The 14,003-nt window shown below is 43.5% G+C and overlaps 1 protein-coding gene across 1 annotated transcript in view; it reads left to right on the top strand.

Annotated features, from left to right (window-relative positions):
• LOC134437416 (macrophage mannose receptor 1-like) overlaps positions 1-6,026 on the top strand; it is a 13,810-nt gene extending 7,784 nt beyond the window's left edge. The window contains exons 2-5 of the mRNA XM_063186906.1: positions 1,874-2,123; positions 2,378-2,725; positions 5,524-5,871; positions 6,013-6,026. Of these exons, the coding sequence (XP_063042976.1) occupies positions 1,874-2,123; positions 2,378-2,725; positions 5,524-5,871; positions 6,013-6,026 (960 nt within the window). The remainder of the gene's footprint in view (positions 1-1,873; positions 2,124-2,377; positions 2,726-5,523; positions 5,872-6,012) is intronic.
• The last annotated feature ends 7,977 nt before the right edge of the window (positions 6,027-14,003 follow it).

Raw genomic sequence — 14,003 nt, 5'->3', positions numbered from 1 at the left:
ACGAACCACCAAGAAGTTCATGTGAATACATGTTCCTGTTTGCTTATTTATTGTTTAATGCCACTTACTGTATATCCTACTGCACAGCAATAAAAGCAAAGTGCACAGCAATATGTTATGCGGGGGGGAAATAGGTAGAGGATTGCGCTTTGTGACTGACACCTCGAGAAAAGTGTAATTACTTACACGGATGAAATCTTCCGACCCAAAGTGCCAATTTTCACTTACAATATCCGTGTAATAAATCCATTTGACATCTTTTTGAAATTATAGTTGAGCTTTAATATTTGTCTTAACAGTTTGAAAACAGACATGAACTGATTAAAATAGCTATTAATGGAGGAAAAAAGACCTAATATCTGCCGGGGATGCATAGTTCTCCATGTAAGGAACCTGTTTGAATGAATCGCTTCCTGACCACTGCTTCTCCTGGAGACGTGCATGAAGTCCTTGTGTAAATTATGCTCTCAGCATTTTTATCTAATCATTTTAACTTCCGTACATAATATTCATCAGTTGGAACATTTTGAAATGTTTTGTTTTGCTTACATACAGTATAAGGAATGTTCATTAAAATGTGAATTTAAAAAAAATCCACTGTAACTAGTGTTTAAAAATCGGTATGGTGCTCTTAAAATAATTGTTCAAGAAGACGCTTTTGCACACCTCTGTAGGTGGGCAGGTGCGTAGGATATTATCCCAGTGGGGTTGTCATTCAAGTGTAAAGAAATCCTGCACACTGTCCATTCCACCAACAAACTTTAATACAACATGAAGAAGGTCGGATGACCGAAACAATATATTAAAGTTTGTTGGTGGAATGGACAGTGTGCAGGATTTCTTTGCACTTAAAATAATGAATTCATACAAAACCTTAGCAGGTGAGCCGAAAAAAATTTGGCACGCGCTGCGCGCACGCATTTTCTTCCTCTGGGGCTAAGCCACCCCTGTCTCTCAAACCTAGTGACGGGCCTGCTCTCGTCCTCCCTTGGGCTTGTGGCCTCGTGATGACATCATTGATGATAGAAGGGAGGATCAAGGGAAATAGAGAGGGAAATAATGAAGAGTGCTTCAGGAGTGATTGGACAGCTGGTTATTAAGACATGACGCTTTGATTCAGAGGACAAATTGCATGGTTGGCAGAAACTATTCAATTAATTTTTTGAAATCTATTTTGTTTCCAGTGATGGCTCACGGGTGGTTTTTCCTCCTCCTCACCCTAGGTAGGTACAGTATACTGTGTGTGTGTGTGTGTGTGTGTGTGTGTGTGTGTGTGTGTGTGTGTGTGTGTGTGTGTGTGTGTGTGTGTGTGTGTGTGTGTGTGTGTGTGTGTGTGTGTGTGTGTGTGTGTGTGTTAAGGGAAGTGTGTGTTTGTGTGCTGGAATACATTTGTGACGATGTGTTACAAAGACAATGTGTGCTGTACACTTTCACAGTCACAAAAGCATTTGCATATTTTATTGTCAGTAACACACTCAAGACACTGATGTACAGAAAAACACTTCCTGGAGCAGATGAAGACTTTCTCTAGGTCCCCTGAAATATAACTTAATTGTATTGCAAATATAACTTCTAAGATGTGAAGCTGCATAACATTGAAATTATACCGGAGGCCGGATAGCACAGCCTCAAGGGACGTAAACGGTCCTCGTGTCATAGGCTTCCCACCCCTGGCCCAGTCTCATTAATGCTTTATTTAATCGCAATACACTCACAAATAATAAATAACAATTTTTATTTAAACACATTTAGTCTTTCTTTTAATCACAATACACTTTAAAAATACAAAGAACAGAGAGCTGTCTGTCTCTCCCTCTCTCTCTCTCTTGGTCTCTCAGGTATGTGTGGTCTCTCCTCATCTGTGCCACGTCAGTTCTATGTGGTGAAAGTGGGGAAGACCTGGGAAGAAGCTCAGCAGTACTGCATAGAGGAGTTCACTGACCTGGCCACCATAGACAACATGACAGAGTTGGAGAAAGTTAAGAGAGTGATCAAGAATGCAAATGTTCCGGATGATTGGTCGGCCTGGATTGGGCTGAAGAATGGGGGCAGTCCTAAGTGGCAGTGGTCTCTGGCTGATGAGGGGTTCTATGGAGAGAATGAGGCTGAGTTCTGGAACTGGGGTACAGGGCAGCCATCAAGCAGAGCAGGTGAAGACTGTGGGTCCATTCACAAGTCCACGGGCAAGTGGCATGACCGTGTCTGCACTGAGCTGCGTCGCTTCTTTTGCTATAATAGTGAGACACCATTCTAATTCCCTTGTTCACTCATGAATGCACACATACTCCGATTCGTCACGTAAATCAATACATTTCTTTGTTTCATTACTTCAGATTGTAGGCTGTGCTTGTTAAATGTGATGCATCCTCTACTACAGAGACAAACTCCACACAGCCCTATGTGCTGGTTGAAGAAGGGAAGAACTGGACAGATGCTCAGAGATACTGCAGAGAGAATCACACCGACCTGGCCAGCGTGAGGAACCAGACAGAGAACGACAAGATCAAAGACCTAATTACGGGAGGAAATGATTCCTATCCCTGGATCGGCCTGTTCAGAGATGCCTGGGAGTGGTCAGATGGCAGCAGCTCCTCCTTTCGTCACTGGGCCTCTACAGAACCCAACTTTGGTAGCAATAAATCTACATTCCGTGCACGGATGAAGTCCAGTGGGCTGTGGAACGATGTAGGCGAGCAGCATGAAGCTAACTTCATCTGTTATGAAGGTGAGTCACCACCGACCAGGTCATGGTGTTTAGACATCATTCTCAATGTACAGACCCTTGAGTAGCCCTCAGTAGCCCCCTTGGTAGCCCTCAGTAGCCCTCAGTAACCCCCTCAGTAGCCCCCTCAGTAGTCCCCTCAATAGCCCTCAGTAGCCCTCAGTAGCCCTCAGTAGCTCTCAGTAGCCCCCTCAGTAGCCCCCTTGGTATCCCTCAGTAGTCCTCAGTTTCCCCCTCAGTAGCCCTCAGTAGCCCCCTCAGTAGCCCTCAGTAGCCCCCTCAGTAGCCCTCAGTAGCCCTCAGTAGCCCCCTTGGTAGCCCTCAGTAGCCCTCAGTAGCCCCCTCAGTAGCCCTCAGTAGCCCCCTTGGTAGCCCTCAGTAGCCCCCTCAGTAGCCCTCAGTAGCCCCCTTGGTAGCCCTCAGTAGCCCCCTCAGTAGCCCTCAGTAGCCCTCAGTAGCCCCCTCAGTAGCCCTCAGTAGCCCTCTCCAGCCCCCTCAGTAGTCCTCAGTAGACCCCTTGGTAGCCCTCAGTAGCCCCCTCAGTAGCCCTCAGTAGCCCCTTTGGTAACCCTCAGCAGCCCTCTGTAGCCTCTTGGTAGCCCTCAGACTCAGACATGTTGAGGACCTCTGCCTTAGGAACTGTTGTCCTTTGGCCAAATCATGTCTCACTGCCGTAGGTTATGTAGTGGATCAACCTGTACATTTAATATTTAATACAGATCGCTTTTCCTTTGTTGTTATCGGAACTCTGCTGTCATAAATATTTGTTCTGTTTGTCTTGCCTCCCTCAGCCGTCCCTACAGTGGAGGTGGTGTCTCCTCAGAGTCCATTTTACTCTGGAGATGTAGTCACCCTCAGCTGTGAAATACCCAAGTACACAGGCCAGCATGGGTATGCCTGGATAAAGAACAGCAGCACAGCCCCAGTTCCTGGTGAGACCAGTCAGACCATCAACATCACACTCCCAGAAGATGTGGGTCGGTACCAGTGCCACAGACGTAAAAATGATTCCTCAGTGGTACCCTATGTCAGCATGCCTGTCAACATAACAGCCAATGGTGAGTCTACCACAAACAAATACAGTTTTATCACTACAGTAAAAGAAGCATTCTTCCACCTTTGTTTTAAAGTGATATCACACCGTTTCTGGAAATGAGCTGATTTTACATCTTCCCTTGAGTTAAATATTTGAGTTTTATATTTCTCCTGTACGTCCAGCCATCTCTTAGTCTGGTGATGTTACTTATAGCTCCAGGCTAGCAATTGTCATTAATTAATTAACAATATCGCTCAATGAATGAATGAATGAATGAATTAATTAATTAATTAATGATACCGCTTAAGCAGACATTCAACAGCAACGCACACAAACGTTTTGATGTTTCATGAAATGATTTCAAGGCCTTGGTCAGGGCCCAGGACTTCTGTAGCTGGTGCTGTACGATTCCATTGTATGTATATGCTAGCTTGGAGGTAGAATTTTCACTGCCAGACTCAGAGAACGGCTGGAAGTTGAGGAGAAAGACAACACTCAATTATTTAACTCAAGGGGAGGTGTAAAATCAGCTTATCGCCATGAATGCCATAGTATCATTTTAAGTGCCTTAAATTTGATAATCACTGTACTAAGTGCATCGTTTATGTCTTGATTCCTCAGACCTCCCCAATGCTACTGTGGAGGTAGTGTCTCCTCTGAGTCTCTTCTACTCTGGAGATAACGTCACCCTCAGGTGTGACATAACAAACTACACAGACTGGAATCAGTATGTCTGGCTGAAGGACAATAGCACACTTCCTGGTAACCATAGCAAACAGACCATCACCATAACTGTGGAGGCAGGTCTTTACCGGTGCTTTGGAAAGAGAGAAGATCGTCCCATGAAGTCCTCAAAAAGCGGTTCTGTTAACGTTTCGAATTATGGTGAGTAGGCTACTGTACATTGGCTAGAAGATATTACGTTGGATGGTGTTACAGTGCATTCATTATTTTATTTCTGGATATTTATTGACTTTGAACATAGAGTAGAATAGAGTAGCTTAGCATTCGGTAGCATCCAACCAGACTTGGTACCCAGGGCTTGTCAATGACACGTGTCAACTGAAAATAAGACTTGGTAGAAGACAATATTTCAGTGTCGCTTGCGACTTTGGCAGATAACTTAGTTTTGGGATTGCCATATTAGAGTACAGAGTTAGAAGTCGATTTTAAGTTGCTTTGGTAAAAAAAACGGCTCCCAAATGTAATCTAATGTAATGTAAAGGCCTCGGAAGGGAGATTTACTAACGTTGTACGCCCAGCTGGCATCCGTACCATATGAAATTCACTACACAAGTAAACATGTCTCGGCCATAGGCATATATTTAGGTGGCGGGGGGGTAGGTGTGGGGTGGGGCAGGGGAGGGGTTGGCATTGACATTGCCAAGGTGGCCAAAACATGTAATGACATCAAGACAGGGAAATGACAAAATATAAATGTTACTAATAATTTAAATGTGCTGATATTTAAAATGTTTCGCTAATATGCTAGTATGAAATGAATATGAATCATATTATATATTTTGCAATACATTATTATTCATATCATATTCTTGGCATGCCTTGCCTTGCCTGGATCGAACTTCCTTCAGCCCGTCCTTCCTCCAACCCCGCACTAAACTGCCTCACATGTCCCACAGTGCCTCACACTCCATCTTTTTTCCACCGTAATCCCACCACCGTACCTATTCTTATTGACACATTAATTAGACCTAACGTGCTAGAACAAAAAAAACCCCATAATAACAGTATTTCTTATCCTCAGACAAGTATATCCTGGTGAAGGAGCAAAAGACCTGGAAGGAGGCTCTGGAGTACTGCAGAGAGCACCATGAGGACCTGGTGTCTGTGTCCTCTGAGCAGATCCAGCGCTGGGTGGCGGGGTGGGCCAAAGGAGCTTCGACTCCCTACGTGTGGGTGGGCCTGCGCTACTCCTGCAACTTGGGCTTCTGGTTCTGGGTCAGTGGAGAAATAATCTGCTACGACAACTGGGCCTCTGACCAAGAGAGAGATCGGGGCTGTACACACAAGGTGGGGGCAGTCAATCGAAAAGGGGGCAAGTGGGTCAGCTTTGAAGAGAATGCCGAACACAACTTCATATGCACCAAGGAAGGTGAGTCTATTTGGACTCGATGTGTGTGTGAGTGGAAGAGTGCATGAGAGGTTATATGTATGTGTGCCTGCTCCCTGTTTGGTTAATCTCTATCTCTCTCTCTCTCTCTCTCTCTCTCTCTGTGTTCCTGTCCTCATGCAGGCCAGTGGAACTGAGTCCCGGAGAAACCCCATCAGTAGAGGCTGGAGTCGGTCCTGATGAGAGGGATGGGGACTGTGGAGTCAGTCCTGATTAGAGAGATGGAGACTCTGTGTCCTCAGGGTCAGTGTTGCCAGATATGTCTGACCAAATCCCGCCCAAAAGGTTCTCAAAAACCGCCAAAATGCGCTAAATTCCGCCCAAATTCAACAAATTACATTGACTTCTATAGAACTAAAACGGCTTAAAAAACCGCCAATTGGCAAATTTTTCCCATTTTTGCCCGCCGATGCTCCCGCCCAATCTGGCAACACTGCTCAGGGTCCTAATGCTTCCAGATTTCATTCCAAAAAAACACACCATAATTACTAGGGCTTTAACACTCAACTTACAATTTGGTTCGTATCACAATCTTTGACCGATGGTCATTTTTAAATGTATCTTTTTAAATGAATTAATTTATTTTTTCACATTTGCCAACATTACAAAATGAAATAAACACTGTGATAGTTTATGGGTAGAATAGGTTACAAGAGGCTACTAATAATTTAGAAAAAGAAAAAGAAACAAAAGATGGTTGAGTTCATTCCAAACAAACGCCCCGGCCCCGCTATTCCACCTGTACTAGATTTTGTTTATGTGCCCATTACCACTCCCCTGGCTCAGTTCAAACAACCCCAATATACAGTAGTGAGATTGAATTTGGCAAATATACAGTAGTCTGATTGACGTTGACACAAGTTACAGGTTACAGTTATTGTAGACTCTTAGTCATATGAATATAGTGATACCTGTAGGTGTCTAAGGGTACCTGTAGGTGTCTAAAGGTTTGAGTATGTTGTAGAGTCTTAGTATTTTGTTTGTCATAACATTTGTGGGTTTATGGTTGCTGTTTATTGTCTTAATATTGTGATTGCAGTGATTGGGTTAACTGGTGATGGTTTGTGGTTGTTATAGCTGATTCTTAGTAATGAGATTGAAGTGATGTTATTTACAGATTATTTTTATGATTAGTTTGGGTTAAAGAACATAGAGGTGGTTAGCATAGGTTACGGTTTAAGGTGATTTTTATTTAAGTGTAGTAAAATTATTCATGGGTTACAGTTTAAAAATAGAAATGCACTCAGAGAGTGCAGACCTCACCCATAAAGAAAGTTGTTTGATATAACATTTGTCTATGCTACATCTTATTTTTATTTTACGTCTTTCTGCCTTCTTTTTGTGGAGTTAGAAACTGCAATGTGAAAATTCGCCTGTCCCGCAATTCAGTTTGCAGTCACTAGGGGTGTCTATATTTCTAGGCTAGACAAATAAACATACGGACAGACAAACCAACGCGTCCGAAAACATGACATCCTTGGCGGAGGTAATTCTTGTAGAATCTTAGTACTGTGTTTGCTGGAACACTATTTGAGTATTTTGTGTAATTTTTATTCCGCCGTCGTAAGAGAGTGATTAAAGTAATTTTATGGGTATTTAAGATTTATTGTGATTGGTGTTTAAACTTTACAGTTCGATGTGCTGGGTGTTTACATTTTATATATTTTGTTGTTATGTAGCATTTACATGTTATGGTTTGCTGTGTTTGACATAGTTGAACATTTGGTTTATTGTTATTGCTGTTTACACTTAACAGGTTTGATGTGATTTAAACTTTATGGATTGATGTGTTGGGGGTTTAAACTTTAAAGGTTGATATGTTTGGTATATTATCCTTAGGGACTGTTTGTTATTTATTTTTGGGGTCTTCGGAAGATTTCCAGCCTTGGTCGTGAAATTTAGTATGACCCTAACCGCAAAAAGGTTCAAAACTTTGACGACCCTCCCCACAACGCAGTCAAAAAGAATGCATGACCCTCCCCTACGAAGAAGTTTAATAAATAGCCCTACTCTACATTATCTTTTCACAAATGTTGATTGACCAACGCTGCTGCTTACGGAATTATTGCATTCTGAGTTATTGCATACTGATCTCGAAAAATACTTCATGAAGGCGGGGCCATTTCGTAGATTTATTGATAAATCTTCTTTAGCAACAACAAAGCCTAAAAGGGGGTCTGATGATCTGATCAATTTTAGTGAAAGGGCGAGGCGTTTCTGAGGATTAGGTATGTTGCATCGAAACATATACACACAAGGTAGGCTACTTTGGACTGTCCCGTAATTTCCTCCGGTGACCCCGAAAATAATTAACGAACAGTCCATTACAGTTTGATGGCATGGTTTGGTATTTACTCGTTACACAGTTTGATATGATAGGGATTTCATCTTTATGGTTTGATATGATAGGGATTTCACAGATTTTTGGTGTTTTTGCAGTTCACATTTAGTTTTGTTGTTATTTTGCATTTACAATTCATTGTTTGCTCCGTTTTGCGGGTTCATGTGTAGGGGTAGTGGCATCCCATTTCACGTTAAGACAGAGGCGTAGGGGTAGGGGGAAGGGCTTTCTGCCGCTCCAAACAGAGATTTTCTGACACCACACTCCAGACGGAGGGCTATGACAGATTTCCCCGAATTCATTGCGAATGCCTTTAAAAATTGGTGGCAAGCCGCGGCATCCACAACAGCACACAAGTTTAAGTGTTTTCGCTGTAATTGATGGTTTTCAAGTGGTAATAATTATTACATTGTACTAAATTTTAACATTTTCCCAATGTGTAATTGTCATTTTCTCCATGAAACGCATGTGAAAAAAAACCACCATTAACGTCAACACAATGCATGTTAGTCATGAAGGTTTTGCAAGGGTTGCGGAACAGCGTTGTCCTTTTTTAAATTGTTGCGTGAGTAATTACAAGCAATATCGCTGGTTTAACCATTAGAGAGAGGCTGGTTTTTGAATGCCATGGGAGTCATTCCGTGATTGTTCAAGGGGTGTCTCAATTCGCAGGGGTTGCGTTTCAGGCCCTACGCCTTACAGCTTCTTTTGAACGGACGAGGGGCATAAATGTTTCCATCTGGTGTGTATTGTTTTCACATGTGACACTTTTACTCAATAAAGTCTTTTTGATTTGGACAAATCCTGTTGTGTTGGACGTCTTCATGGAGGTGTGTGTTGTTGTAAGTGTTCCTGCATATGTGTGTGTGTGTGTGATATGTAGGGGTGAAAGTAGATGTGTGCGCACAAGTGTGTAGCACGGTATAAAATGTACTCCGGGTGCGCAGTACTAGTAAGAGAAGAGATGCTGCCCAAAAACCCACAAATGAAAAAGGTAAGTAAGTAAAACATTTAAGTAAAAAAAACACATACAACCACGCGGTGCCATTTGAGATAAGTGTCTTTTGAAGAGACACCGGAAATATTCATGCAGCGATATACGTAGATCTGTAACACATGTTTATATTGTTTTATTTGTTTGTTGTTTGCTTACGGGGGCTCGGGGGGAGGGGGGTATCACCGGTAAGAAACAAAGATTACTGTAGTGTTGTGACAGGCAGATGCTAGCACACAAGACCGAAGAATAATTGGATATTGCCTGCCTTTCCCTTCGCCCAATGCTCATGATGTAATGTAACATAACCAATCTAAAGTGAGTTAAATAAATAATGGCTAACGCCTACTACCCACTGGGAAAACTGCCAGGCGGAATCCGCGGCGCGCCATATCGCGCTGGGGGTGTGGTCACGGATATTCCCATTAGATTCTCCCCGGGGCGAACTATGCTCCTCACCTGCCTTTCGACCCTCACGGCACGGCCAGTGTCTCGTGGCAGACAGCGGGTAGACCGAGCGAGATAGCAAACGGCGAACGTTCGTTTGCACACATTACTCACCCAATATCACAACACAGTCCGTACATGGCTTAAACGCGATTGTGTTTTGGTCCTAGATAACATTTAAGCCCCGTTATATCATTATAGAAGTACAAAAGTAGTCTAATATAAGCTTGTAGCTGCCTGGTTCTGGTAAAATGCTAATGTTAGCTTACTCGGTTAGCTCAAAACTTTGATTGATCAAATGGCAATGTGGGGTAACCTATTTGTGTTACATAAGTTCGTGGTGCATTTTTACATCAATCCGTGGTAGTTGTGACATCTATAAGCATTTAGGGTCTTTATATTAAGCAAAAACGTGATGTTGGAAATCACAGAAATCGCCGCCATGTTTTTCTAAAAAAAAAATTGTAACTCCCGCCCTTGCTACCCATACGATATCACCCCCATTCAAAGTCAATGAGAGCGGAGCGGAATTTCTCTGTGGGTACGGGCCATAAGGCCATTTGAACCCAGTCTGGTATAATTTTCTAAAACAAAACCCTTGTGTATCTTACGAGAATGATGTGTTACCGGTCCGGTTAGCTTAGAAATGCTAACAAACAAAGTGTAATAACAATGTTGTTAAGGAAAAGGCTTAATAGAACGTCCCTAAACAAGAAATCGGGATACTCATGTTCCTATGTAACCTGGGATATCAGTATCCCGAACACTCTTACAACAATGTAAACACTATATGCCGAATTTGATCATATCCAGGATGTGCCTCATATTTGGGATACTGAATTATGAACACACTCAGTATACTCAGTACGCATTCAACACATTTTCTTTGATTATGTAAATTGGAACTCTATCTTCCATCAGAGGATAGCTGTTTCTTGCACACGTTGTCTCGTCACGCAACAACAACAAAATCCAGACTACACAACAAACGCACACGGCACAATGCCTGCAGTCTGACTACCGTAGCCTAGTTTCTCCACCGAATGTAAGCCCACATCGGCTGACTCAAATTTCCCCATGGTTGCACTTTGTGCAAGTAAAAATAGACTTGGTATTTAAATCAAATAATGATACCAGTGCCTTGCCTTTGTGTTTGGTGTAAAAATACTAAACTAATTGAGCTAGAAACCAACATTGCTTAATAGTGGCTGTAGTGCTTGCAGTTTAGTGAAGGACACTCACGGTGCATGCACACACAGATGGCACTTTTCCTTAACGTCTCCGTGAGCAGTGCGAGTCCGAGAGGTTCGTGGGCTGCCTTTCACACTGCATAGTTAACGTCCACGTTCTATCCGCGGGCAGCGGCCATTCATTTTCAATGGGAGCCGCGCATTGAACGCGGACGTCCGCGCAGGAAAATAGACTCGAGTTCTATTTTCAAGGAGCAACGCGGACATGTCCAGTCGGGACGGACATGCACCGCGCTTACACCGCGTTCCTGTGTGCAAGGCATGATTTGTTTTCATGCATTCTAACAGTTTCGGACTGATAACGGACACGTGAAGCGGACGTACTGTGGATGTCCGCGCCGTTGGTGTGTATGCACCGTCATACTGCTCCACTCAAGGCACGAGACCTCATGCGCGAGCCATAAAACTGCAATACTGGTGACGTGACCATTCACGTCAATTGTAGCAGAACTGTAATTTGCCCTTTACAGGTTTGCGTGTGCTTGACGGGGTGGAGTTTTTTCTTTTCACACTGCATGCGCAAGCAAAGTGTCTCCAGAGGTATCCATGTTCAGTTCGAAACCAGATCATACCTTGCACATCCAAGCGTCATGCCAGTGCGGTGCATCTCCGAAAGTACCGATTTAAATACTGTTTAGGAACAGGCAGCGTTTTAAAAGTATCGATTTGACACCGGCATAGAACAACCCCTTTCTGGCATGGTTGCCAACTTTTAACAAAAAAATGCCACCAAAAGTTTTTTTTAGGATCTTGGCTGGCTTGACTATCAAATTCAAAAGTGACTTTTCAAAATGACTTTTGTCAGCAACAGTGATTCTCAAATCTGATCTCAATCTGGCTCAAAAAAATAAACTCATGGCCTGCTCTTTGCTGACTTTCCAAGAGGAATATTTGAGTGTGATATGACAAACCCACCGATAGGGGAGCTATTGTGCCACATTGACCTTCACCACAGTTTTCTTTCTGAGTAGAAGGTCCTCTAGCAATGCAACAGATTACTGTGTGCTTGTGTTTAAAAAAAATGTTCCATTAGCTGGGCAGTATGAAACTGGTTCTCATCTGGGACTTTCCATTTAGGCTTCCCCAAAAAGGGATGTTTGTCTTAACAACCAACGTTTAGTTTCACTTTCACTGTTTCGCTCTCTGAGAACAGACAATGCCAGGGGGAAACCAACCAGCCAGTGAACCAGCCAACTAACCCTGCCTGACCTCGATTATTATTATATTGGGGAAAACCAACCAGCCAGCGTACCAGCCACCCAACTCCGCCTGACCTTGGTTACATTTCATTGCATTTGGCAGACGCTTTATAACCAAAACGACTTTCAAAAGAGGACATAATCATAGCCAACATCACTAGCAAATACAATGTGCACAGGAAATATACAAAACAACAAGTGCAGAGGCAAAGAAGGTTATAGCATGTGGTTTATAGTATGGTTATAGCATGGCTTGTGAGAAAGGGGCTTCTCTACCCCCAACTCATGTCAGGACTGGCCCTCTCAAATAGCGGTTCAAAGAAGACGGAAACTTGGCAACTGAAAATATCGTGGATACGGGTGCGGATTTATTTACAGTGCGGAAGTGATACAAAAATATGATCAATAAAAAAACTGAATAAACGCAAAAGAAAACCGGCCTCAGTCAGGCAACTTAAATCTCAATTAACAGAAATACTTTCTAAATGCATAAACTTCCTTGCACTTACTTTTTTTTCTAACACAGCCTCGCAGCAAGCGTGTGTCAACCTCACCCTCTCTCTCTAAAATGAGAAAGGCCTGCCCTTTTAAAGAGCTCACAATCTTCCACTTGCTGCTGATTGGTTCACAACTCAACCAATAGGAAAATAAAGTTACAAAAAGTATTAAAAACACACTTTCAAATCCCCATACAAAATATCACAATATTCCCAAACCAACAATAAAAATATTACAAAAGACACAAACAATACTGACATTCCTACATGTTTGCAATAACGAGATATAATAATATTTACTCAAAACAATCCACTTCCGGGTGCCAAACGTTCTCAACACTGCCAGATCAGTGTTTAAAAACTTTGGTTCCGAGAGGCTCTGGTTTCCCCCCGGACCCAATTGCTGACGCACCAGAATGTGATTAGAGCGGAATGTTTGAATGTAGCGTGATGTTGAAATGCGTGTGGATCTATGGAGCTAAGACAACGGGTACCGCGTTGCTTGCTAAGATGGTGAGTAAATGAATGTTTAAACAATGTTTACATGTTACTGTGCGTGTGTGTCATCTCGCGCTAGCCGCGGTAAAAAGAAACTTCTAATGAATGACTGTTTGGAAGGCTACAGGTGCTGTGTGCGCATGCGCGTGTGTGTCAGTGTCTGAATGAAAGTGTCTGTGCATGTAGGCGAGTGTAGGTGAGTGTAGGTAGGGCATGTAGTGGCGTTTCTGTGAAAAATGTCATTACAATGTAATTACCATCTCTTATTTTTCACATTTCCTCCCCCTTCGGTTGGCTCGCCATCCTGGCGAGACAGGAAGTCGGCCACCGGGTTTTCTACCCCTGCCCTGTACTTCACAGTGAACCTGAAGGGCTGCAAAGAAAGAAACCATCGGGTAATGCGCGCATTAGAGTCTTTCATTCGTCCAAGCCATTGCAACGCTCTGTGGTCAGTCTCTAGCAAAAAGTCTCTTCCCAACAGATAGTATTTGAATGTCTCTAGCGCCCATTTCACGGCAAGGCACTCAAGCTCCACCACCGAGTACCTTGTTTCTCGGGGGAAAAGCTTTCGGCTGATGTAAGCCACCGGCCTCTGCTGCTCTGCCTCCCCCTGGAGAAGGACTGCCCCCAGCCCAACACCAGAGGCATCGGTTTGCACCGTAAAGGTCTGTTCAAAGTCTGGGCTCTGCAGCACAGGCTCACAAATGAGAGCCCCTTTCAAATCCTGGAAGGCCTGCTCCTGCACCTCCCCCCACTCCACTGTTGTTGACCCCGACTTGCGAGTCAGGTCAGTGAGGGGTGCAGCCCGGGCAGCGAAGTTCGGAATGAACCTCCGATACCACCCGGCAAGGCCCAGGAAAGAGCGGACGTCCTTCTTGGTCCGTGGTC

This window comes from Engraulis encrasicolus, chromosome 21 (assembly GCF_034702125.1).
Source record: "Engraulis encrasicolus isolate BLACKSEA-1 chromosome 21, IST_EnEncr_1.0, whole genome shotgun sequence".
In the NCBI taxonomy this organism is placed as follows: Eukaryota; Metazoa; Chordata; class Actinopteri; order Clupeiformes; family Engraulidae; genus Engraulis; species Engraulis encrasicolus.
The sequence above is the reverse complement of the archived record's forward strand: the minus strand, read 5'-3'. Positions and strand labels throughout refer to the sequence as shown.